Here is a 27,437-nt window from a genome sequence, read left to right on the forward strand (position 1 = left end):
ACAGAGAGAGGTGGGGGCTGGCTTGTGTAGAATCAGTTGTTTTTTTCCTCCACTCATTCACTGCATTTTTCCAGACGGCGTGTGCAAACTTAGGCTCCGTACCTCACTGCCTGCCACCCATATCTCTGTCTTTCTCTCTCTGATTCAATTATTCATTTCTACTAATGCTTTGTGGATGCAAATCAGGGATATTCCAGCCTCTGAATCCAACCTTCCTGTCCGTTCCTCTCCTCCTCTTATCCCTGTCTCAGCTGCACTCTTCTCCGATCCCTATCCATTAGAAATGTGGTGCTCTGTGGTTCTGGTTCTCTGTGGATTCTCTGCTTTGGTCCAGGGTAGGTCTGCCTCTCTATTTACTCTCTCTGACTACATTGAAAGATTAGAGTTACAAAGCCAGAGGGAAAGGCTAGGAAAATATCCCTGTAAAGGAGGAGAGGACGAATGAGAAGTGTCTGTGTATTTGTGTGTGAGTTTTTTTGTGTTCTGTCAGTGTTTGTGCTCTTGTTTTATGTTTGTCTGTGTGTACATGCCTACCTGTGTGCATAGTTAATACAGTAGTCTACATCTGTTATTTAGAGCTTGATGTGACGTGGTGCTCAATGTAAAATACATGTTGTTAATCGCGGGGACAGACATAAAAAGAGAGTCGGTTTATAAATTGAGAGAGATGGGGATAAATGCTTTACTAGGGAAGGATTTTATGCTGCAATTGTAAATGTAAAAACCTTGATCCCTCACTCTGTCCCCTCTATTTTCTCAAAATCTCTGTTGACAGAAAGTGCAGTATTTATGGGATTGAACCAGCAGGGGACAGACAATTGTCAATGGCGTTCACGTCATTTCAATTGAACACCATTATAGATCTGGTTCGATCTTGCTTCCTTGTTATCCTATTATGGACACGTTTCTGTAGCAGAGAGAGTAGATGCGCTGTAAGCAGAGGAAGTGGTAGGTTACTGAGGAAAATTAAAAAGGTGTCACTACAGTATATCAGAGGCTACTTGCCCTGGAATTAGGTAAAGAGACAGTGAACTTTCCTCTCAATGCAAAACCGTAAATAATTTCCAGACCGTAACCTTTTGTAGAGATTCTTGATACTTTCCCGGTGATACCTTATTCTCCTTTGGCTATTGACACAGTGGTAAAGGATAATAGCAACAGCTTGAAGTACACAGACCACTGAAAGCGCTCTTAACGTCTGTTTGTACACCAAATGGATCTGAAATGACACACAACAGCAACACACATATCGGGCAACATAACAGCTACACTTATGGGCCTATGAGGTTAAAAGATAAAAGCAAATACAGCTGCCAAAACCATACACAATAGCTAGACGCTGACAAAAGATGCTAAGTCGACCTCAAAAATATTTAAAACCCACAGACTTGAGTTAGAAGCATACACAGCAGTAATACATCATAACGCAAGTTCTAATGCAGTGCAAGATGGTGGTCCTACAGTAGTTGAAAGCACAGGAGGCTGCTGAGGGGAGGACGGCTCATAATAATGGCTGGAATGGAATCAAACTGATGGAAACCATGTTTGATGTGTTCGATACAAATCCATTAATTCCATTCCCACCATTACTTTCAGCTCGCCCTCCTCTAATTTGAGTAATAAAACAGAAACGCATCGAAGATACAATCGTCAGTAAGAATCTACATTTCTAGATGAGTCACATAACACTTTCTTGAAACAAATCCTTAGCATGCCTTATTTAATGATTCACACTACATACATTTTTAGTGCTTTAGGGGTTTTGCACAAAACTGCTTTATTATTCATTAATTAGGTGTGCTTGCTGAAAGCAAAGCACAACTTTAGAAACGGTTCATACTTATTATTATTCTCCTTCCGGTCCCATAAAAGCTGCCAATACCAAAACAGCTTTACAACGTGCAGGCTGACAGTCTCGCAGTGTGCTTGAAAGAAACTTGTTGATACTACCGATACGTTTCACACCATAACAACATTTGCATGAATCCCAATGCATTTCAATGGCCATAGGTTAACGTGGTAAAAGTTTGCATCGTTCGAACTTTAAAATGTGCTGACCAGTCTGGAATGGTGTGCTTGTCAACAGCTTTTCGATACCATTTACACTTTTTGAGCTATGACTGTTTCAAATGTGCATAAGAGCTCAATAAGCTTGAATGGGAAGTATTTGGATACGCAACCGTTAAAGCTACCAACACCAAAACAACTTTATAGCATGCAGACTGGTCCTGGTACTGTTGCTTGAAAAAAACGTTTAAGCTACAAATGCCATTCACTTGTATACAGCTTTTTGATACCTTCTGTGTCTGTCACCTCTCTTCTGAAATCTCCTGCTCTCCTTTTCCTTCCATCTCCCTCTCCTCCGTTCTTCTCTCAGTGTCGGTGCAGGGCCCTCACCAGAGGACCCTGTTGAAGAACCTACTGAAGGACTACAATCGTATGGAGAGGCCGGTGGGCAACGATTCACACTCCCTCACCGTCTTCTTCTCTATCAGTCTGATGCAGATCATGGATGTGGTAGGGATCAATGTTCAGATTACATTTACGTTATTTTATCTGTCTGAGCCTTTGTCTATACCTGTGCCACCTGCCTGTCTGTGAAAGTAAATCATCCACTGCACCTATTTTTACATTTTTAAATTCTTTGAGTCAAGTCTCTCAATATACACTAGGTCCTCAGAATACGAATTTACTTAAAAACATTCACATCTTACAGGATGAGAAGAATCAGGTCGTCACCACTAACATCTGGCTTCGGATGGTAAGCACAGCACAGCTTCACGTAAGAGTATACAGCTGTCGAAGTGAGAGTGAATGTATCTCAGGGGACCTTCTGTTATACACTGAGTGAACAAAACATTAAGAACACCTGCTCTTTCCATGACAGACTGACCACGTGAATCCAGGTGAAATAAGGTGATCCCTTATTGATGTCACTTGTTAAATCAACTTCAATCCGTGTAGATGAAGGTGAGGAGAGGATTTTAAAGATTTGAGACAATTGAGACATGGATTGTGTATGTGTGCCATTCAGACGGTGATTGGGCAAGACACAAGATTTAAGTGCCTTTGAACGTGGTATGGTAGTAAGTGCCAGGCATACCAGTTTGTATCAAGAACTGCAACGCTGCTGGGTTTTTCATGCTCAACAGTTTCCCATGAATATCAAGTGGTCCACCACCCAAAGGACGTCCAGCCAACTTGACACAATTGTGGGAAGCATTGGAGTTGACATGGGTCAGCAGCCCTGTGGAATGCTTTCGACACCTTGTAGAGTCCATGCCCCAATGAATTGAGGCTGTTCTGAGGGCAAAAGTGGGGGGTGCAACTCAATATTAGGAAGGTGTCCTTAATGTTTTGTACACTCAGTGTATATTCCGTTCATGTTGAATTCAATTGCCTTGTCCAATATATCCAGTTTGAGTCTGTCTTCCAGAGCTGGTTTGATCATTATCTTCAGTGGAACCAATCTGAATACCCTGGAGTGAAAAACCTTCGGTTCACAACTGACCAGGTGTGGACGCCAGACATCCTCCTCTATAACAGGTAATACACCTATAGTCATGTCACGTCGTCATGCATCACATTTACATGCATGCGTTTTCTGCTTTAAAACACTACAGTTTAGAGTTCGATCCACCCTTTCCTTTCTCCTTTCTCAGTGCAGACGATGACTTTGACTCTACCTTCAAGACCAATGTGCTGGTTAACTCCAGTGGCTTCGCAGAGTATCTCCCTCCAGGTGAGTCCCTTTTTTTTTTTTTCTCTTTCCCACTCTGTGTATATATATATATATATATATATATATATATATATATATATATATATATATTCACAGTACCTGTGACAGTACCTGTGAATATATATACATATACATATATATATATATATATACACAGTTGAAGTCGGAAGTTTACATACACTTAGGTTGGAGTCATTAAAACTCGTTTTTCAACCACTCCACAAATTTCTTGTTAACAAACTATAGTTTTGGTAAATCGGTTAGGACATCTACTTTGTGCATGACACAAGTAATTTTTCCAACAATTGTTTACAAACAGATTATTTCACTTATAATTCACTGTATCACAATTCCAGTGGGTCAGAAGTTTACATACACTAAGTTGACTGTGCCTTTAAATAGCTTGGAAAATTCCAGAAAATTATGTCATGGCTTTAGAAGCTTCTGATTGGCTAATTGACATCATTTGAGTCAATTGGTACCTGTGAATGTATTTCAAGGCCTACCTTCAAACTCAGTGCCTCTTTGCTTGACATCATGGAAAATAAAAATTGTAGACCTCCACAAGTCTGGTTCATCCTTGGGAGCAAGTTCCAAATGCCTGAAGGTACCACGTTCATCTGTACAAACAATAGTACGCAAGTATAAACACCATGGGACCATGCAGCCTTCATACCGCTCAGGAAGGACACGCATTCTGTCTCCTAGAGATGAACGTACTTTGGTGCGAAAAGTGAAAATCAATCCCAGAACAACAGCAAAGGATCTTGTGAAGATCCTGGAGGAAACAGGTACAAAAGTATCTCTATCCACAGTAAAATGAGTCCTATATCGACATAACCTGAAAGGCCGCTCAGCAAGGAAGAAGTCACTGCTCCAAAACCGCCATAAAAAAAGCCAGACTACGGTTTGCCACTGCACATGGGGACAAAGATCGTACTTTTCTGAGAAATGTCCTCTGGTCTGATGAAACAAAAATAGAACTGTTTGGCCATAATGACCATCGTTATGTTTGGAGAAAAAAGGGGGAGGCTTGTAAGCCGAAGAACACCATCCCAACCGTGAAGCACGGGGGTGGCAGCATCATGTTGTAGGGGTGCTTTGCTGCAAGAGGGACTGGTGGACTTCACAAAATAGATGGCATCATGAGGGAGGAAAATTATGTGGATATATTGAAGCAACATCTGAAGACATCAGTCAGGAAGTTAGAACTTCTTATGGCTGCAATCCCGGTAACGGGATGATATGACAACAGCCAGTGAAAGTGCAGGGCGCCAAATTCAAAACAACAGAAATCTCATAATTAAATTTCCTCAGACATACATGTGTCTAATACCATTTTAAAGGTAATCTTGTTGTTAATCCCACCAAAGTGTACGATTTCAAATATGCTTTTCAGCGAAAGCACCACAAACGATTATGTTAGGTCACCACCAAGCCACAGAATAAGCACAGCCATTTTTCCAGCCAAAGATAGCAGTCACAAAAAGCACAAATAGAGATAAAATGAATCACTAACCTTTAATGATCTTCATCAGATGACACTCATAGGACTTCATGTTACACAATACATGTATGTTTTGTTTGATAAAGTTCATTTTTATATAAAAAAATCTGAGTTACATTGGCGTGTTACGTTCACTAGTTCCAAAAACATCCAGTGATAGTGCATAGCCACATCTATTCAACAGAAATACTCATCATAAATGTAGATGATAATACACATAATACACATGGAATTATAGATATACCTCTCCTTAATGCAACCGCTGTGTCAGATTTAAAAAAAACTTTACGGAAGAAGCAAACCATGCAATAATCTGAGATGGCGCTCAGAACTATAGTCAAATTAGCCGCCATATTGGAGTCAACAGAAACCAGAAATTACATGATAAATATTCCCTTACCTTTGATGATCTTCATCAGAATGCACTCCCAGGAATTCCAGGTCCACAATAAATGCTTGATTTGTTCGATAATGTCCGTTATTTATGTCCAATTAGCTACTTTGGTTAGCGCGTTTGGTAAACAATTCCAAAGACACAAATCGCGTTCACTAAAACGTGACGAAAAGTCCAAAAGTTCCGTAACAGTCAGTAGAAACATGTCAAACGATGTATTGAATCAATCTTTAGAATGTTGTCATAAATCTTGAATAACGTTCCAACCGGAGAGTTACATTGACTTCAGATGAGCGATGGAACAGAGGTCCTCCTCATGTGAACGCACATGGTGAAAGCATGGTCAGGTCATGGCAGATTTGACTAATTCCTCTCTCATTTGCCCTCCCCTTCACAGTAGAGGCATCAGACAAATTTCTACAGACTGTTGACATCTAGTGGAAGCCGTAGGAAGTGAAAACTCATCCATATCTCGCTGGGATTTCAATGGGAGCTTGGTTGAAAATCCACCAGCCTCAGAATTTCCACTTCCTGTTTGGATTTTTTCTCAGGTTTTTGCCTGCCATATGAGTTCTGTTATACTCACAGACATAATTCAAACAGTTTTAGAAACTTCAGAGTGTTTTCTATCCAATACTAATGATAATATGCACATATTAGCAACTATGACTGAGAAGCAGGCCGTTTACTCTGGGCACCTCTGTGCACCTTTCATCCAAGCTACTCAATACTGCCCCTGCAGCCATAAGAAGTTAAGCTTGGTCGCAAATGGGTCTTCCAAATGGACAATGACCCCAAGCATACTTCAAAAGTTGTGTCAAAATGGCTTAATGAGAACAAAGTCATGGTAGGCCATCACAAAGCCCTGACCTCAATCCCATAGAACATTTGTGGGCAGAACTGAAAAAGCATGTGCGAGCAAGGAGGCCTACAAACCTGACTCAGTTACACCAGCTCTGTCAGGAGGAATGAGCCAAAATTCACCCAACTTATTGTGGGAAGCTTGTGGAAGGCTACCCAAAACATTTGACCCACGTTAAACAATTTAAAGGCAATGCTACCAAATACTAATTAAGTGTATGTAACCTTCTGACCCACTGGGAATGTGATGAAAGAAATAAAAGCTTAACAAAAATTATTCTCTCACCTATTATTCTGACATTTCACATTTTTCAAATAAAGTGGTGATCCTAACTGACCTAAGACAGGGAATTTTTACTGGGATTAAATGTCAGGAATTGTGAAAAACTGAGTTTAAATGTATTTGGCTAAGGTGTATGTGAACTTCCAACTTCAACTGTATATATATATATATATATATATATATATATATATATATATATATATATATATATATGGATGGATGAGCGATGGCCTGGCGGCATAGGCCGAGCGGGATGTGCAATAGATGGTATAAAATACAGTATTCATATAATATGAGTAATGTAAGACATGTAAACATTATTAAAGTGGCATTGTTTAAAGTGACTAGTGATCCATTTATTAAAGTGGCCAGTGATTGGGCAGCAGCCTCTCTGAGTTAGTGATTGCTGTTTAGTAGTCTGATGGCCTTGAGCTAGAAGCTGTTTTTCAGTCTTTCGGTTCCAGCATTGATGCACCTGTACTGACCTCGCCTTCTGGATGGTAGCGGGGTGAACAGGCAGTGGCTCGGGTGGTTGTTGTCCTTGATGATATTTTTGGCCTTCCTGTGACATCGGGTGCTGTAGGTGTGGAGGGCAGGTAGTTTGCCCCCAGTGATGCGTTGTGCAGACCGCACCACCCTCTGGAGAGCTCTTCGGTTGAGGGCGGTGCAGTTGCCATACCAGGCTGTGATACAGCCCGACAGGATGCTCTCGATTGAGCATCTGTAAAAGTTTGTCAGGGTTTTGGGTGAAAAGCACATTTCTTCAGCCTCCTGTGGTTGAAGAGACGCTGTTGCGCCATCCATCCACGGTTTCTGGTTAGGGTAGGTTGTAATAGTCACAGTGGGTCCACATCTCCAACACTCTTCTTTATAAACTCACTTACTGAGTCAGCATATAGATTGACGTTGTTCTGTGAGGCTGACTGGAATATATTCCAGTTTGTGTGATCAAAACAATCTTGAAGCGTGGATTCCGATTGGTCAGACCAGCACTGAATGGTTCTAGTCACTGGTACATCCTGTTTGAGTTTCTGCCTATAAGACAGTAGGAGCAAGATGGCGTAGTGGTGGGATTTGTCCAAGGGAGGGCGGGGGAGGGCTTTGTATGCATCACGGAAGTTAGAGTAGCAGTGATCGAGTGTATTACCCCCGCGAGTAGAGCAATCAATATGCTGATAGAATTTAGGTAGCCTGGTTCTCAAATTTGCTTTGTTAAAATCTCCAGCTACAATAAATGCAGTCTCAGGATATATGGTTTCCAGTTTACATAGAGTCCAGTGAAGTTCCTTGAGGGCCGTCTTGGTGTCTGCTTGAGGGGGAATGTACAAAGCTGTGACGATAACTGACGAGAATTCTCTTGGGAGGTAATATGGCCGACATTTGATTGTAAGGAATTCTAGTTCGGGTGAGAAGAAGGACTTGAGTTCCTGTATGTTGTTACGATTACACCATGAGACGTTAATCATGACGCATACAGAAAGGTGTTCATTTCTTTTGGTGCGATGCATGGAGAAGCCCGGTGGCTGAAACGATTCCGACAACATATCCCGAGAGAGCCATGTTTCCGTGAAACAGATAATGTTACAATCTCTGATGTCTCTCTGGAAGGCAACCCGTGCTCAAATTTGATCTACCTTGTTAAGAGACTGGACATTGGCGAGTAGTATACTCGGGGGCGGTGGGCGAAGTGCACGTCTACGGAGTCTGACCAGGAGGCCACTCCGTCTGTCCCTTTTGCGGCGCTGTTGTTTTGGGTCGGTTTCTGGGATTAGATCCATTGTCCTGGGTGGTGGTCCAAACAGAGGATACGCTTCGGAAAAGTCGTATTCCTGGTTGTAATGTTGGTATGTTGACGTCGCTCCTATATCCAATAGTACTTCCCAGCTGTATGTAATAAGACTTAAAATTTCCTGGAGTAACAATGTAAGAAATAATACATAAAAAAAACTAAATACTGCATAGTTTCCTAAGGACTCGAAGAGAGGCGACCATCTCTGTCGGCGCCATCTTGCGGAGAAGGCACCGACTCTACCTACATGTAAATATTACCTCCATTACCTCGACTAACCGGTTTCCCCACACATTGACTATGTACCGGTACCCCCTGTATATAGACTCACTGTTGTTATTTTACTGCTACTCTTTAAATGATTTGTTATTTTTATTTCGTATCCTTATTTTTTTAACTGCATTGTTGGTTAGGACTTGTAAGTAAGAATTTCACTGTAAGGTCTACTACACCTGTTGTATTCGGCATGTGACAAATACAATTTGATTTGATTTAGTTGGAACAAAAACCTGCAGTACCTGCAGCACTCTAGTAACAGGGTTGCCTACCCCTGCCCTACATAGTGCACCACTTTTGACCAGAACCCAAAAGTAGTGCACTATAAAGGAAATAGGCTGCCGTTTGGGACAAACACTAAGGGAAAGGAAGGAAATAGGTTTTTGAAGGCTGGGGTGATCCATCTTGTTTCCTTTGTAGAGGTTGTTTTTCAAGGGATTCTCCAGAGTTTTAAGATATATTTTTCGACATGTTGCAGTTTGAGGATACTTTGTGTCAAGGAAGGTTGCTTGTCGGATCAGCTTTTAGAGTAACCTAATTGTTAGCTTAGAGGATCTGTTACAGAGCTGCAGGAGAGCAGTGAATTGAAAATGGAGGTAAAAGTAGCTTTTCGCTAATCATTTTAGTTTTAATGACTCTAGAGAAAATAATGAGTTATTACAATGGCCTTGCCACAGAGCAAAGAGGTGCAGTTGTAAGGAAATTGCATTAGTTTTGGAGAGGTGTAAGTTGTGTTTTGGACTGTTTATGTTGACAATTTCCTTGTCATGCCTTTACGGCCTTGTCATGCCTTTACGGCTCAGCGGGAAACTATAAATCAAATTGTATTTGTCACATGCGCTGAATACAACAAGTGTAGACCTTACCGTGAAATGCTTACTTACAAGCCCTGAACCAACAATGCAGAGTTTATTTTTAAGTAAGAAAATATTTGCTAAAAAAATAAAAAGTGAAATAAACAGTTACAATTTAAAAAAAAATCATAATTAACAACAACAGGGTTATATACAGGGGGTACAGGATCGAGTCAATGTGCGGGGGTGCAGATTAGTCGAGGTAATATGTACATGTAGGTAGGGGTAAAGTGACTATGCATAGATAATAAACAGCGAGTAGTAGCAGAATAAAAAAAAGCGGGTCAATGCAAATAGTCCGGATAGCCAATTAACTGTTTAGCTGTCTTATGGCTTGGGGGTAGAAGCTATTAAGGAGCCTTTTGGACCTAGACGTGGTGCTCCAGTACCACTTTCCGTGCAGAAGCATAGAGAACAGTCCATGACTTGGGTGGCTAGAGTCTTTGACAATTTTTAGGGCCTTCCTCTGACACCATTTGTATAGAGGTCCTGAATGGCAGGAAGCTTGGCCGTACGCACTACCCTCTGTAGCGCCTTGCGGTCGGATGCCGAGCAGTTGCCACACCAAGCGGTGATGCGGTCGGATGCTGAACAGTTGCCATACCAAGCAGAGTATGCAATTGAGATTCTCCCAATGAGTACTGTACACTTCAGGAGAAAGGGGATGTATTGGGACTCACCCAGAGAGTGCCATCTAACCACTAGGTTACCTGGGGCGGCAGGTAGCCTAGTGGTTAGAGCATTGGGCCAGTAACCCAAAGGTTGCTGGATATAATCGCCAAGCTGACAAGGTAAAAATCTGTCATTCTGCCCCTGAGCAAGACAGTTAACCCACTATTCCCCGGTAGGCCGTCATTGTCATTAAGAATTTGTTCTTAACTGACTTGCCTAGTTAAATAAAAGGTTACATTTTAAAAACATAGAGAGAAAATACTGATCTCTACTCTGGAGATGCCATTATGTGTGATTCCCCCCCAAAATAAATATTGTATGAGACATTTTATGTTTATGTGATGACTAAGTTTTATAATCAATACTGGATTTAATTTAGTATTGGTTTGATCGTCAACTTCTGGTGGCATTTTCGGGAAATCAGCTAACCTATTCAAAATTGCTTTTCTAACCATCTGGTTGTCCCTTATTTGCATGTCTTGTGTCTCATAATTCATGTTTTTGAGTGCTGTTTGGCTACTATGACATTGTAGTTTTGTGCTCTACTGGAAAACTCAATAGCGTTGATTTGTCATGTCAGTAATTGCTTTGCTTAAGTTTGCCAGCAATCTAAACTGTGTAGTACTTGGTGTGTCTCTGTGTGTGTGTGTTTCCCCCTTTGTGCCTTAATAATGTGGTACTTTGTGTGTGTGTGTGTGTTTCTGTATAATGAAAAGGTTGATCAGTTGTCTGCAGAGTAGAGATCAGTGTCACTCTCTATATGGTACTATATCTCCTTTCTCCTGAAGTGTACTCATTGGGAGAATATCGCGTCCTCTCTCCTCACCTAATTTTCAAAACTCATTGGATGAGAAAGCCAGAGGTCCCACCCATCTGACCTTCTCCTCCAATGGGTTTTGAGAAGGAGGCGAGGAGAGAGGACCCGAGGAGTGTGCAATTGAGATTCTCCCCCTCACCACTTCCCAAAAATCTTAAAATATTAGATTGGTGGAGGCAGCGGCAAGTTTAGAAGAAATTTACACCATTCATTTCCTTCCAAATCAGTGAAGTGCACACTTTGGGAGGAAGGAGAGATAATTGAGACGTAGCCATTCACTCTTGCACTGTTTTTCTGTGTACTGATCCCTCCTCCAGAATGCTTAAAGATAGGTGCCAGAACAAGAAGATACAGTGCATTCAGAAAGTATTCAGACCCCTTGAATTTTCCCACATTTTGTTAAATTACAGCCTTATTCTAAAATGTAATAAAAAATGTAATAAATGTTTTTTTCCCCCTCATCAATTTACACACAACACTCCATAATGACAAAGCAAAAACAGCTTTTTACAAATGTTTGCAAATTCATAAAAAAAACTGAGTATTCAGACCCTTTACTCAGTACTTTGTTGAAGCACCTTTGCCATCAATTACAGCCTTAAGTTTCTCCCATTCTTCTCTGCGGATCCTCTCAAGCTCTGTCAGGTTGGATGGGGAGCGTTGCTGCACAGCTAGTTTCAGGTCTCTCCAGAGATGTTCGATCTGGTTCAAGTCCGGGCTCTGGCAGGGCCACTCAAGGACATTTGGCCAGTCCTTGTCGCTGAAAAACACCCCCACAGCATGATGCTGCCACCACCATGCTTCACCGTAGGGACGGTGCCAGGTTTTCTCCAGACTTGGCATTCAGGCAAAAATGTTGTTTCTCATGGTCTGAGAGTCCTTTAGGTGCCTTTTGGCAAACTCCAAGCAGGCTGTCATGTGCCTTTTACTGAGGAGTGGCTTCCATCTGGCCACTCTACCATAAAGGCCTGATTGGTGGAGTGCTGCAGAGATGGTTGTCCTTCTGGAAGGTTCTCCCATCTCCACAGAGGAACTCTGGATCTCAGTCAGAGTGACCATCGGGTTCTTGGTCACCTCCCTGACCAAGGCCCTTCTCCCCCAATTACTCAGTTTGGCCGGGCGGCCAGCTCTAGGAAAAGTCTTGGTGGTTCCAAACTTACTTCGTTGAAGAATGATGGAGGCCACTGTGTTCTTGGGGACCTTCAATGCTGCAGAATTTTTTTGTACCCTTCCCCAGATCTGTGCCTCGACACAATCCTGTCTCGGAGCTCTATGGACAGCTCCTTCAACCTCATGGCTTGTTTTTGCTCTGACAACTGTGGGACCTTATGTAGACAGGTGTGTGCCTTTCCAAATCATGTCAAATCAATCCAAACAAGTTGTAGAAACATCTCAAGGATGACCAATGGAAACAGGATGCACCTGAGCTCAATTTCAAATCTCAAAGTAAAGAGTCTGAAAAGTTATGTAAATAAGGTATCTGTTTCTAAAAACCTGTTTTCGCTTTGTCATTATGGGGTGTTTTATGTAGATTGATGAGGAAAAAAACATTTTATACATTTTAGAATACGGCTGTAACGTAACAAAATGTGGATAAAGTGAAGGGGTCTGAATACTTATCGAATGCACTGTACAGTCGTGGCCAAAAGTTTTGAGAATGACCCAAATATTAATTTTCACAAAGTCTGCTGCCTCAGTTTGTATGATGGCAATTTCCATATACTCAAGAATGTTATGAAGAGTGATCAGATGAATTGCAATTAATTGCAAAGGCCCTCTTTGCCATGCAAATTAACTGAATCCCAAAAAACATTTCCACAGCATTTTACCCCTGCGACAAAAGGACCAGCTGACATGTTATTCTCTCGTTAACACAGGTGTGAGGGTTGACGAGGCTGGAGATCACTCTGTCATGCTGATTGAGTTTGAATAACAGACTGGAAGCTTCAAAAGGAGGGTGGTGCTTGGAATCATTGTTCTTCCTCTGTCAAATATGGTTACCTGCAAGGAAACACGTGCCGTCATCATTGCTTTGCACAAAAAGGGCTTCACAGGCAAGGATATTGCTGCCAGTAAGATTGCACCTAAATCAACCATTTATCGGATCATCAAGAACTTCAAGGAGAGCGGTTCAATTGTTGTGAAGAAGGCTTCAGGGCGCCCAAGAAAGTCCAGCAAGCGCCAGGACCGTCTCCTAAAGATGATTCAGCTGCGGGATCGGGGCACCACCAGTACAGAGCTTGCTCAGGAATGGCAGCAGGCAGGTGTGAGTGCATCTGCACGCACAGTGAGTCGAAGACTTTTGGAGGATGGCCTGGTGTCAAGCATTGAAGCAAAGAAGCCACTTCTCTCCAGGAAAAACATCAGGGACACACTGATATTCTGCAAAAGGTACAGGGATTGGACTGCTGAGGACTGGGGTAAAGTCATTTTCTCTGATGAATCCCCTTTCCGAAAAAAGCTTGTCCGGAGAAGACAAGGTGAGCGCTACCATCAGTCCTGTGTCATGCCAACGGTAAAGCATCTTGAGACAATTCATGTGTGGGGTTGCTTCTCAGTCAAGGGAGTGGGCTCACTCACAATTTTGCCTAAGAACACAGCCATGAATAAAGAATGGTACCAATACATCCTCCGAGAGCAACTTCTCCCAACCATCCAGGAACAGTTTGGTGACGAACAATGCCTTTTCCAGCATGATGGAGCACCTTGCCATAAGGCAAAAGTGATAACTAAGTGGCTCGGGGAACAAAACATCGATATTTTGGGTCCATGGCCAGGAAACTCCCCAGACCTTAATCCCATTGAGAACTTGTGGTCAATCCTCAAGAGGCGGGTAGAAAAACAAAATCCCACAAATTCTGACAAACTCCAAGCATTGATTATGCAAGAATGGGCTGCCATCAGTCAGGATGTGGCCCAGAAGTTAATTGACAGCATGCCAGGGCGGATTGCAGAGGTCTTGAAAAAGAAGGGTCAACACTGCAAATATTGATTCTTTGCATCAACTTTATGTAATTGTCAATAAAAGCCTTTGACACTTATGAAATGCTTGTAATTATACTTCAGTATTCCATAGTAACATCTGACAAAAATATCTAAAGACACTGAAGCAGCAAACTTTGTGGAAATTTATATTTGTGTCACTCAAAACTTTTGGCCACAACTGTATATGCAAAGTACATATTTTCTTAAAAAGTATATGTGGACCAAAAGTCAAATGTCTCTCATTCTTTCTTCAAATCGCCTTGTGCGAAAGGAAAGTGTCTATACTTCTTATACTTCACTCTTTGCCTCCCTTTTAATCAATCTCTTCCCACGTCTGTCAGGGATTTTCATGAGCACATGTAACGTGGACGTACGTTGGTTCCCCTTCGACATCCAAAAGTGTGAGATGAAGTTTGGCTCGTGGACGTACGATGGCTGGCTGATGGACCTACAAATGAACGAGGCCGACATCTCCGGGTACATGTCCAACGGGGAGTGGGACCTAGTGGGTCAGTGGGGTTGGAATTGCCCTCCTAAATTTCTGTTATCAATTTCTCAACTTCAGTGTCAACTCAACTTTTATAAAAAAAATATTTATTCTCTCCTTTACTCTTTTTTTGATTTTCTTTCTCTCTCAAGGAGTGCCGGGTACTCGTAACGAGGTGTTCTATGACTGTTGTAAGGAGCCCTACCCTGACGTGACGTTCGTTGTGACCATCCGCCGGCGCACTCTCTACTACGCTCTAAACTTGCTCATCCCCTGTGTGCTGCTGTCCTCCATGACCCTGCTTATCTTCCTACTGCCTGCCGACTCTGGAGAGAAGATCTCTCTGGGTGAGCAGAGAGGAGAACATGATCCAAGAGTGATAGAATAGACTAACCTTATTTAGGTTAGGAACATAGAGAGGAGAGGATGGTGGACAGCAGCATGGAGAGGAGAAGAGGAAATGACTTAGAGAGTATAGGGAGGAATAAGAAAAGGATGTGGGGGAATAATGGTGACGGGGAAGAAAAGATGACAGGGGAGGGAGAGTAGATTGATTCTAGAAAAAACGAAAAAGTGGAGGAAAACAAAGAAGACCTAGAAGAACTTTGGGGATGTAAAACGTTTTAACCTAATTTGAGGATGCATTACACTGCATTGTATTACACACCACAGCCAATTAACATATTGATGTAATTAAGCCCAGGAATTGATTAGGGGGTGAGAGCATACACACAGCCTTCCAGGAAATCAGCTTGACACCATGCTTGATGAACAGCCTGGCTGATACCAGGTTATGTTGTACAACACAAGCTATGTACCCAATACCTATCATAGTGTGGAGAGGCTGTTGTTTTAAACTCTAAATCGAGTCTCATGATAAGGGTAGAAATGCTTCCAGCTTTGTGCTTTGGCACTGATTGGTTATTACCCCCCCCCAAAATTACCAGAGGGGCATTGAAAACTCTTGCTCTCTGGATTTGAAAACGAACAGTTGTAAAGCAAGGGGTCAGTGCTCACAGCCTATTTGTGTGTGGGGGTGTTACAGTGAGAGAGATGGAGAGTGGAACAAACCAGTGTAAAAGCACAGCAACCTTCATCATTGAGGCTCTATCTGCATCCCAAATGGCATCTTATTCCCTTTATAGTCTACTACTTTTGACCAGGGCTCTGGCCAAAAGTAGTGCACTATATTGGGAATAGGGTGGCATTTGAAACGCATTGATTGTGCCAACAACATCAAAGGAGCCTCCCCAGCCGCTGAAGTAAGGAGGACTTGGAGTTTGGTATCAACCAGGCTAGCCAAGATAAGCATATTGCTTAAATGAAAGCCACTGTCCATTTCTTACTGTGACATTCTTAAAAGTGATTTTCTGATTTCCTCTCAACCCTTGGAGGGACATTCGTTTTATCTATTGAGCGAACAGGACTGACTCACTTGACAGATGTTTGTTTTATCGGCTTGCTTCTGGACGGCACCAGTTATGCCAAGAAAGCACTTGTAAAATGTGGGTTTAAAAAAAAGTGGGACAGAGGTAATGGGAGGAGATGAAGATTAAATCTGATGAATGAAGATGGAGAAGGGAGGGAGTTGGGGGGGGGGGCAGAGACAGCCGGGGTAGATGGATTGCTAATATAGGGTAAGCATATGTGTGGGTTAGACGTAAGGCTCTACTAAGGGCAATTGAAGAAGAGGAATGTAGTAAAGTAATTTCACTTTGGGTACATTACTCTGTCACACTTTGCAATTTGCATCAGATCGAACCAAATCGAATCATATTCAATTCAATTGAAATCAATAACCATTGGCTTGATTGGTAGAGACCATAAAGTATTTGCCAAACGAGATGCCTCGTTTATCATTACAAATGTGGATTTCTGTAGGCTGGACCGAGATCAAAACTAATTGACGCACTGATGTTGATAAATGTGTGGGAAGTAGTGTGTGTTATAGTTGCCCTGAGTATTTCAAAACCCAAGAGCCTAGTCAGTTAGAATGGAGACGGTGCTCAGCATCCACTCACTGTTTTATACATTTTCAATATCTTCCTCTCTCTTTTCAGGTATCACTGTGCTGCTCTCTCTCACTGTCTTCATGTTGCTGGTGGCAGAGATCATGCCAGCTACTTCAGATTCCATCCCTCTTATAGGTGTGTGTGTTCTTATACGCGTGTTAGAGTCTAGAATGTATGTGTGCTTCAAATAATTGTCCCAAATGTTTGTCAGGCCCTGGTGATCTAACCATCTGGTTGTCCTTAAATGTAATTGGCTAAATAAATCTGAAAGATTTGCTGCTGGAAATTAGGTACGGTGAGCTCCCTGCAGCCAGACAGATGGCTACTAAAACACAAATGCAGCTCACTAAAGCCCAAGAAAAATGACAAGTCATGATCAGCAAGAACCACTGTTAGCATTGTTATTACAAATGGCTTCCTCGCTCTACTCTAATTGTTTTGTCTCTTTCCTGCTTTTTTGCCCACCTTTCAGGACAGTACTTTGCCAGTACTATGATCATTGTTGGGATGTCAGTCATAGCTACAACGGTGGTGCTGCAGTATCATCACCACGACCCAAACGGAGGACAGATGCCCAAATGGGTAAGGCCAGAGCTCATGCTGTCTACTCCAGCCAAAGGCAGTTACATTTTTAGTAATTTAGCAGACGCTCTTATCCAGAAAAACTTACAGGAGCAATTAGGGTTAAGTGTCTTGCTCAAGGGCACACAGATTTTCTTTTCCTAGTCGGCTCGGGGATTCGAACCAGAGACCTTTAGGTTACTGGCCCAACGCTCTTAACCGCTAGCCTACCACCAGTCATGACTAACTATTTAGCATTTCCCATAGGAAAACACGCCACGCTTCGCTCTATGCGCTCACCCACCAATCCCTCTGTGGCTGGTCTCCTGGTATTTCACAATGCTACAATGTTTTTATCAAAGTAATATGATTAATAATTTTGCTCACAATTTTTCTTCATTGAAATTGAGTAACACCAATGACACTTTGTAATTAGACACACTTAAAAATGTTTTTATCAAAGTAATATGATTAATCATTTTGCTCACAATTTTTCTTCATTTAAATTGAGTAACACCAATGACACTTTGTATTTAGACACACAAAATGATCAATGGAGTCCTCAAATGTAAGACATTAAAGGGAGGGAATGCTTAAGGTCCATTTATATATTTGTAATGAGTGTTTTACAAGCAGGTAACATTGACATAACATTTTTAAACTTTACAACATTTATTTACTTTCTAGCCTTCTAAATAATCGATAGATATCTCTAGATCTCAAAAACATGTCACTACAACTATACTCATCACTAGTGGGACAAGCCAATTTGCTTTAAACAATTTGCTTCAAACAATGTATAAACATACATTTTTATGCAGTATAAAGAACTTGCATTGTGGTTTATCATTGATAAACAGTTCATTAAAAAACAGAATGATGTGATGTGCAACTATTTGTCGTTTCAAAGTGTTTTTTTTAATGGTTGCAAAGGCGAGAGGCGCAAATGCCACCCCAATTCAAAAATGACTAATGCAATACTTGCCGCCATGCTACCTTTGACCCCTTAATTGCTACCCTCTTTATCTGCCCTTCACTCCAACTGTCGTAGATTATTCTTTCAACGCCTCTTTCTATAGTTTTCTCCATCTTTTCACCCTCCAATCTCCACATCCCTCTGTATTTGTCCTACTAAACACGTATACTAACAAATCACTATATACAGTGGGGAGAACAAGTATTTGATACACTGCCGATTTTGCAGGTTTTCCTACTTACAAAGCATGTAGAGGTCTGTAACTTTTTAATCATAGGTACACTTCAACTGTGAGAGACGGAATCTAAAACAAGAATCCAGAAAATCACATTGTATGATTTTTAAGTAATTAATTTGCATTTTATTGCATGACATAAGTATTTGATCACCTACCAACCAGTAAGAATTCTGGCTCTCAGACCTGTTAGTTTTACTTTAAGAACCCTCCTGTTCTCCACTCATTACCTGTATTAACTGCACCTGTTTTAACTCGTTACCTGTATAAAAGACACCTGTCCACACACTCAATCAAACAGACTCCAACATCTCCACAATGGTCAAGACCAGAGAGCTGTGTAAGGACATCAGGGATAAAATTGTAGACCTGCACAAGGCTGGGATGGGCTACAGGACAATAGGCAAGCAGCTTGGTGAGAAGGCAACAACTGTTGGCGCAATTATTCGAAAATGGAAGAAGTTGAAGATGACGGTCAATCACCCTCGGTCTGGGGCTCCATGCAAGATCTCACCTCGTGGGGCATCAATGATCGTGAGGAAGGTGAGGGATCAGCCCAGAACTACACGGCAGGACCTGGTCAATGACCTGAAGAGAGCTGGGACCACAGTCTCAAAGAAAACCATTAGTAACACACTACGCCGTCATGGATTAAAATCCTGCAGCGCACACAAGGTCCCCCTGCTCAAGCCAGCGCATGTCCAGGCCCGTCTGAAGTTTGCCAATGACCATCTGTATGATCCAGAGGAGGAATGGGAGAAGGTCATGTGGTCTGATGAGACAAAAATAGAGCTTTTTGGTCTAAACCACTCGCTGTGTTTGGAGGAAGAAGGATGAGTACAACCCCAAGAACACCATCCCAACCGTGAAGCAAGGAGGTGGAAACATCATCCCCAAAGAATGCTTTTCTGCAAAGGGGACAGGACGACTGCACCGTATTGAGGGGAGGATGGATGGGGCCATGTATCGCGAGATCTTGGCCAACAACCTCCTTCCCTCAGTAAGAGCATTGAAAATCGGTCGTGGCTAGGTCTTCCAGCATGACAATGACCCGAAACACACAGCCAGGGCAACTAAGGAGTGGCTCCGTAAGAAGCATTTCAAGGTCCTGGAGTGGCCTAGCCAGTCTCCAGACCTGAACCCAATAGAAAATCTTTGGAGGGAGCTGAAAGTCCGTATTGATGTATGTCTATATAGGTATGTGTATGTATATATGTATATATGTATGCATGCGTGTATTGATATATATATTTACCCCCAAAAATATGGGGTATTGGAAATGATGCAGACAATTACATTGGAAGCAACATTCTTTCCGCAATATTAAGCTGATCCACCCCAAAAAATAAATAAAAATAAAATAAAAAATAAAAAAACTTATGTCATGCAATAAAATGCAAATTAATTACTTAAAAATCATACAATGTGATTTTCTGGATTTTTGTTTTAGATTCCGTCTCTCACAGTTGAAGTGTACCTATGATAAAAATTACAGACCTCTACATGCTTTGTAAGTAGGAAAACCTGCAAAATCGGCAGTGTATCAAATACTTGTTCTCCCCACTGTATCTCCTCACTTCCTTGCAGTCTGTCCAAGTTCGCATCAACAGTACCATACCTTTCGGTTGGACCCAATAATACACTGGGTCTGTAGGCTTGTGTTTGATGTAGTTTCTAGCCTTATCTCAGTCTCTCACTTTGTGCAATACCTTGAAGCTTTTCCAAATGCATATCTCAGCTTCCCCTGTTTGGCAGATACGGCATTTACAGATTTATTGATGTCATCAACTCAGAGAATGGGTTTCGGTGAAGGAGAATGGATGGGTTGAAGATGCTTTATAGATTGGTGCAATCTGCAAGGTCTTCCCACTGATAAATGGCCCACTTTGGGTAGTCAGCTGGCCAATTAGCAACGTAAATGATGGTGGTTCAGAGAAGGGCATCGAACGGCAATGTTAATAATTGCACAACAACAACAGACACTATAGAGGCCCACAGTGGAGGTGTCATGATACCCATAAAACCTAGCGTTCAAATGGGGAAATGGTTCCAATCATTTTTCCACCATTCATTTTTCCAATTGGGGATTTTAGAAACACTTAAAATAAGGGTTGTGTTTCATGTAGGCTTACCCTGGCGTTTTGATAATCATGTAAATCTCTCTCGGAGTTGACTTTTATCAATATATTCGCGGCTCTATTTACTCTCAGACTTGAAAATGCTATTTAGCGTCAAAGTACAGTGCATTCGGAAAGTATTCAGACCCCTTGATTTTTCCCACATTTTGTTACGTTACAGCCTTATTCTAAAAATGGATTAAAATAAAAATATTCCTCATCATCCTACACACAATACCCCACAATGACAAAGTGAAAATCGAACTCTCAGACCATGAGAAACAAGATTCCCTGGTCTGATGAAACCAAAATGCAAGTCTTTTGCCTGAATGCCAATCTTCACATCTGGAGGAAACCTGGCACCATCCCTATGGTGAAGCATGGTGGTGGAAAACTCATTCTGTGGAGATGTTTTTCCGCGGCAGGGACTGGGAGACTAGTCAGGTTTGAGAGAAAGATTAATCGCAATGTCAAATCAAATCAAAGTTTATTTTTCACGTGCGCCGAATACAACAGGTGTAGACCTTACAGTGAAATGCTTACTTACCAATGGTGTGGGAACCAATGGTGTGGGAAAAAAAGGTATGTGTGTAAAGAAATAAAGAAATAAAACAACAGTAAAAAGACATTTGAAAAAAGAGTAGCAAGGCTATATACAGACACCTGTTAGTCAGGCTTTATGAGGTAGTATGTACATGTAGGTATCGTGCATATATGATGAACAGAGAGTAGCAGCAGCTTAAAAGAGGGGTTGGGGGGGTACACAATGCAAATAGTCCGGGTAAACATTTGGTTACCTGTTCAGGAGTCTTATGGCTTGGGGGTAAAAACTGTTGAGAAGCCTTTTTGTCCTAGACTTGGCATGCCGGTACCACTTGCCATGCAGTAGTAGAGAGAACAGCCTATGACTAGGGTGGCTGGGGTCTTTGACAATTTTTAGGGCCTTCCTCTGACATCGCCTGTGTGTAGAGGTCCTGGATGGCAGGCAGCTTTGCCCCAGTGATGTACTGGGCAGTACGCACCACCCTCTGAAGTGCCTTGCGGTCGGAGGCCGAGCAATTGCCGTACCAGGCAGTGATGCAACCGGTCAGGATGCTCTCGATGTTGCAGCTGTAGAACCTTTTGAGGATCTCAGGACCCATGCCAAATCCTTTTAGTTTCCTGAGGGTGAATAAGCTTTGTCGTGCCCTCTTCACGACTGTCTTGGTGTGTTTGGACCAATCTAGTTTGTTGTTGATGTGGACACCAAGGAATTTGAAGCTCTCAACCTGCTCCACTAACGCCCCGGTGATGAGAATGGGGACGTGCTCCGTGCTCCTTTTCCTGTAGTCCACAATCATCTCCTTAGTCTTGGTTACGTTGAGGGATAGGTTGTTATTCTGGCACCACCCGGCCAGATCTCTGACCTCTTCCCTATAGGCTGTCTCGTCGTTGTCGGTGATCAGGCCTACCACTTGTGTCGTCAGCAAACTTAATGATGGTGTTGGAGTCATGCCTGGCCATGCAGTTGTGGGTGAACAGGGAGTACAGGAGGGGACTGAGCACGCACCCCTGGGGAGCTCCAGTGTTGAGGATCAGCGTGGCAGATGTGTTGCTACCTACCCTCACCACCTGGGGGCGGCCTGTGAGGAAGTCCAGGATCCAGTTGCAGAGGGAGGTGTTTAGTCCCAGGTTCCTTAGCTTGGTGATGAGCTTTGAGGATACTATGGTGTTGAACGCTGAGCTGTAGTCAATGAACAGCATTCTCACATAGGTGTTCCTTTTGTCCAGGTGGGAAAGGGCAGTGTGGAGTGCAATAGAGATTGCATCATCTGTGGATCTGTTTGGGCGGTATGCAAATTGGAGTGGGTCTAGGCTTTCTGGGATAATGGTGTTGATGTGAGCCATTACCAGCCGTTCAAAGCACTTCATGGCTACGGACGTGCGTGCTACGGGTCTGTAGTCATTTAGGCAGGTTGCCTTTGTGTTCTTGGGCACAGGGACTATGGTGGTCTGCTTGAAATATTTTGGTATTACAGACTCAATCAGGGACATGTTGAAAATATCAGTGAAGACACCTGCCAGTTGGTCAGCACATGCCCGGAGCACACGTCCTGGTAATCCGTCTGGTTCTGCAGCCTTGTGTATGGTGACCTGTTTAAAGGTCTTACTCACGTCGTCTACGGAGAGCGTGATCACACAGTTGTCCGGAGCAGCTGATGCTCTCATGCATGCTCGAGTCACTGGGCAGCTCGCGGCTGTGCTTCCCTTTGTAAGTCTGTAATAGTTTGCAAGCCCTGCCACATCCGACGAGCGTCGGAGCCAGTGTAGTATGATTCAATCTTAGCCTTGTATTGACGCTTTGCCTGTTTGATGGTTCGTCACAGGGCATAGCGGGATTCCTTGTAAGCTTCCGGGTTAGAGTCCCGCACCTTGAAAGCGGCAGTTCTACCCTTTAGCTCAGTGCGAATGTTGCCTGTAATCCATGGCTTCTGGTTGGGGTATGTACGTACAGTCACTGTGGGGACGACGTCCTCGATGCACTTATTGATAAAGCCAGTGACTGATGTGGTGTATTCCTCAATGTCATCGGAAGAATCCCGGAACATGTTCCAATCTGTGATAGCAAAGCAGTCCTGTAGTTTAGCATCTGCTTCATCTGACCATTTTTTTATAGACAGAGTCACTGGTGCTTCCTGCTTTAATTTTAGCTTGTAAGCAGGAATCAGGAGGATAGAGTTGTGGTCGGATTTACCAAATGGAGGGCGAGGGAGAGCTTTGTACGCGTCTCTGTGTGTGGAGTACAGGTGATCTAGAATTTTTCCCTTCTGGTTGCACATTTAACATGTTGATAGAGATTTGGTAAAACTGATTTAAGTTTCCCTGCATTAAAGTCTCTGGGCACTAGGAGCGCCGCCTCTGGGTGAGTGGTTTCCTGTTTGCTTATTTCCTTATACAGCTGACTGAGTGCCAGCATCTGTCTGTGGTGGTAAATAAACAGCCACGAAAAGTATAGCTGAGAACTCTCTAGGCAAGTAGTGTGGCCTGCAATTTATCACAATATACTCTACTTCAGGCAAGCAAAATCTAGAGACTTCCTTAGATTTCGTGCACCAGCTGTTGTTTACAAATATGCACAGACCGCCCCCCCCTCATCTTACTGTGCTGTTCTATCCTGCCGGTGCAGCGTGTATCCCGCTAGCTGAATATCCATATCCAATGTACAGAGAGATCCTTGATGAAAACCTGCTCCAGAGCGCTCAGGACCTCAGATTAGGGTAAAGGTTCACGTTCCAATAGGACAACTACCCTAAGCACACAGCTAAGACAATGCAGGAATGGCTTCAGGACAAGTCTCCGAATGTCTTTAAGTGGCCCAGCCAGAGTTCAGACTTGAACCCGATCGAACATCTCTGGAGAGACCTGAAAATAGCTGTGCAGCGACGCTCCCCATCCAACCTGACCGAGCTTGAGAGGATCTGCAGAGAAGAATAGGAGAAATTCCCAAAATACAGGTGTGCCAAGATTGTAGCGTCACACCCAAGAAGACTTATCGCTGCCAAAGGTGCTTCAACAAAGTAGAGTAAAGGGTCTAAATACTTATGATATTTACGCTTTTTATTTTGTCTAAAAACCTGTTTTTACCTTGTCATTATGGGGTAGTGTGTGTAGACATTATAAAATTGATGAGAGAAAAACAAATTAATCAAAGGCCTGTAACGTAAAAAAATATGGAAAAAGTCAAGGGGTCTGAATACTTTCCGAATGCACTGTAGACATCATGCAATACTACTAATTCCTGCAAATCATCTCCATCTGTCACCTTTGCTAACAGGTAGTGTGTCAATTTAAAACTTGCACAAGACAGTTCACAGAATTGTCCATTTAAAGAAATGTAGCCTATTTAATCATTATTACATTTAGATAGTTAAACCAAGATAGCAGTGTTTGTGTCCTCAAAAAAGTTGCGGTGGACAGATGATCTGCTGTAACTCATTCAGAACGCAGATCGGCATTTCATCTTGTTTTCCTAGCCTCTCTCCACTTGTTAGACATTATATGCACATTGATAGCTTGCTAGAAAACGTCTACACCAACTGATTTAACATGCGAGGAGAAATTACGAGTGAATTTATCGAGCGATGAAGAGCAAGTAGATGGAGAGAATACATGCCAAAGTATTACTTTGAAGTTTTGTGATTGGTTGTCCCAAAGCTGGGACTTGAACGTCCCGGTTTTCACAGAGCCGTAGGCAGAATCTTTAAAGAAAATACCGCAACAATGACTATATTGGCGGCATTTAATGTACAGCGTTTTTGACCCCCTACCGCTTTCAGATATAAAAAAAGACTGTATAAAGACAGCTTTTTGTCTAGATATAAAAGGGATAAAAGATCCCTAAGGGGGAGACAAATGCCTGTGTCTAACTTTAATTCCACGGTTAGAATTTAAATGAAGCTTTATATAAAAGGCTTCCTGCCTTAGGTGATTTTCTCATTCTTGTGCTCATGAAAGTACCGTTGAATACAAAAGGTCAAGTTGAATATACCAGCATCTGCACACACCACCCACTGTGTCAAGCTTTTACCAGCTGAAAGGTTTACCCCTTAGTGTATTTAAGTGCACTACCCTTTTTATGTGTAGGTGTATTCCTCACTAGATGTGTTTACCTCCCTTGCTATGTATCTACACTGAGTGTACAAAACATTAAGAACACCTTCCTAATATTGAGTTGAAGTGGATTTAACAAGTGACATCAATACCGGATCATAGCTTTCACCTGGTTAGTCTGTCATGGAAAGAGCAGGTGTTCAATGTTTTGTACACTCAGTGTATATTATAACATCCTTCTCTGATTGATTCTCCTTTCTCTTCATTTCAGGTTAATGTGGTCCTACTGCAGTGGGTAGCATGGTTCCTACGTATGAAGCGCCCAGGGGAGAGTGATGACCCAGAGCGACCACCCTGCGCCCCCCACCTACGGCGCTGCTCCTCAAGCTCCCAGAGCGGTAGCATCCCTAACCCTCCAGACCCCACACTCCACCCGCTCCACCCCCAGAACCTGGTCCCTCTCCAGGCTGGCCCCCAGCACTTGGGTCATCCCCATCTTCACGCCCAGTCCAGTGCCAACAACAATGGAAACCTGCTCTACATTGGCTTCCAGAATCTGGACGACCCCCCACTGCTCCCAGATCACATCCAGAATTACAGCATCTCGGCCGGGCCTCCTCGAGTAGCAGACAGTTCCCCTCCCCATCTGCCCCCACCATTTTGCAGCCCTCCGCCACCCCCCATCCCGGACACCGTGGGCTGCCCTAGCACCATTTCCAGCGGCGGAGTCTTCGGAATGGGGAGTGGAGGACAGTACTCAGCAGGGCGTATAGGCGACCCTCAGCTCCAGGCTATTCTGGAGGAAGTGCGTTACATGGCGGACCGCTTCCGTGAGCAGGATGAGACGGAGAGCGTGGCTGACCAGTGGAAGTTTGCGGCAGCAGTAATCGACCGGCTCTGCCTGGTGGCATTCAGTGTGTTCAACATCATCTGCACCATCGCCATCCTCATGTCCGCTCCCAACTTTGTGGAGGCCGCCTCCAAGGACTTCTTCTGAGGAAGAAGAGGATGGGGCAGAGGAGGAGATATTAAGAGTGAGAGGAGAACTGGGGTGGAGAAGGAGCAGGATGTGGAATGATTTGGGGCTCAGTCTAAGAGGGCTATTGTCGGGGACAACAGACCCTCCTGTCAAGATGAAGGGGATTCTTTGGAGATGCCTATAGTACATCTCCAGATGGTCTATTGAAGTCTATCAAGTACCTCTGATGAAATGGAACAGGATGGGGAGGGATGAGTTCATGGGAGAAGAATCCAAAAAGGCATCGTTCAAGGACTGTAGAGGGTGAAGTCAATTGTATTGAACTGTAAGGCTTTCTCAAAGGCCTATAAGAAGTGAAGGTGAGCAGGACGGGCAATTAGAAAAGTGGAGTATGGGATAATTCAACCTGAGATTGGGAAGATTGCAGTCCCTAGAGAGAGAGAGAGAGCGAGAGAGAGGAACATACAGATATATAGGGCTGTTTGATTTACTGGCAGAGAGAAGATTACCCTTCACTCTCAAGTCCCAGAAAAGGCAAAGACAGACGGCATCATTTACTGAAAGGGGGGACCGGGAAGGAAGGGGAGAGTGACTTTTACAAGCAGAGACAACAAGGAATGAGTGTGTGAACAGACAGAGGTATTCTATGGTGACAGCGAAGGAGGGAATGTCCAACAAACTGAACTGGGCAGTGTTAAAGCGAACACTTAGATCTCCGGGATAAACAGAAGAACACATCAGATGAGAGGAATAAAAATAAATCTCATCTTTCATTCTTTCTCATTTGCTTCATGGGCATCAAATTGCAAGGTCTTAAATAACATGGGGTATTTTTCGATCGGTTGAAGCACTAAATGAAGTCCCATTTCCTTCCCCAGGCCTGATCTGTCAGTGGGTTGCCAGTGTCTACCAATCTCCTTCAGTGTGCAGCACTGCTTGTGATTGGGAAACTGCATTACGGCGTAATCGTCAGTATAATTGCCAGTAATTGTGTTACAGTGGAGGGTTGATCCAATAATGACCCATCAAAAAGTCACTTAATAGAATTTGGCAGGTCCTGATAGAGAAGGCTTATCTCATTGGTTCCAAAGTGAAAGCTTAAAGGAAAATACCACTCAAAAACTTTTAAGTGGTCTTTTGGTATTACCTTTAATTAGTCTACTGTTGACATAGTCTCAAAATGTTTTTGCATGTCAGCAGTCAAGTTTTCAAGATATAGGATTTTCTTGAAAGTCCAATATGTTGAAAAGTCGACTGCTGACAGCCAAAAACATTCGGGGCTGTATTAACAGTAGACTAA

At 42.9% G+C, this 27,437-nt stretch overlaps 1 protein-coding gene across 1 annotated transcript; it reads left to right on the plus strand.

The window, feature by feature from the left end:
- LOC129831410 (neuronal acetylcholine receptor subunit alpha-7-like) lies at window positions 1-26,910 on the plus strand. The gene is made up of 10 exons (XM_055894789.1): window positions 1-335; window positions 2,378-2,517; window positions 2,717-2,761; window positions 3,437-3,546; window positions 3,663-3,742; window positions 14,522-14,689; window positions 14,820-15,014; window positions 16,728-16,814; window positions 17,152-17,261; window positions 25,430-26,910. The coding sequence occupies exons 1-10, from the start codon at window positions 176-178 to the stop codon at window positions 26,153-26,155; spliced, it is 1,821 nt and encodes a 606-aa protein (XP_055750764.1). The 5' UTR covers window positions 1-175; the 3' UTR covers window positions 26,156-26,910.
- Window positions 26,911-27,437: the final 527 nt, after the last annotated feature.

This window comes from Salvelinus fontinalis, chromosome 32 (assembly GCF_029448725.1).
Source record: "Salvelinus fontinalis isolate EN_2023a chromosome 32, ASM2944872v1, whole genome shotgun sequence".
Lineage (NCBI taxonomy): Eukaryota > Metazoa > Chordata > Actinopteri > Salmoniformes > Salmonidae > Salvelinus > Salvelinus fontinalis.

Coding starts and splice junctions, on each gene's coding strand:
- LOC129831410 (XM_055894789.1), top strand. CDS start 176: ATGCAAATCAGGGATATTCCAGCCTCTGAATCCAACCTTCCTGTCCGT. Junction 14,690..14,819: donor CGGGGAGTGGGACCTAGTGG/GTCAGTGGGGTT, acceptor TTCTCTCTCAAG/GAGTGCCGGGTACTCGTAAC. Junction 16,815..17,151: donor AGATTCCATCCCTCTTATAG/GTGTGTGTGTTC, acceptor CCCACCTTTCAG/GACAGTACTTTGCCAGTACT.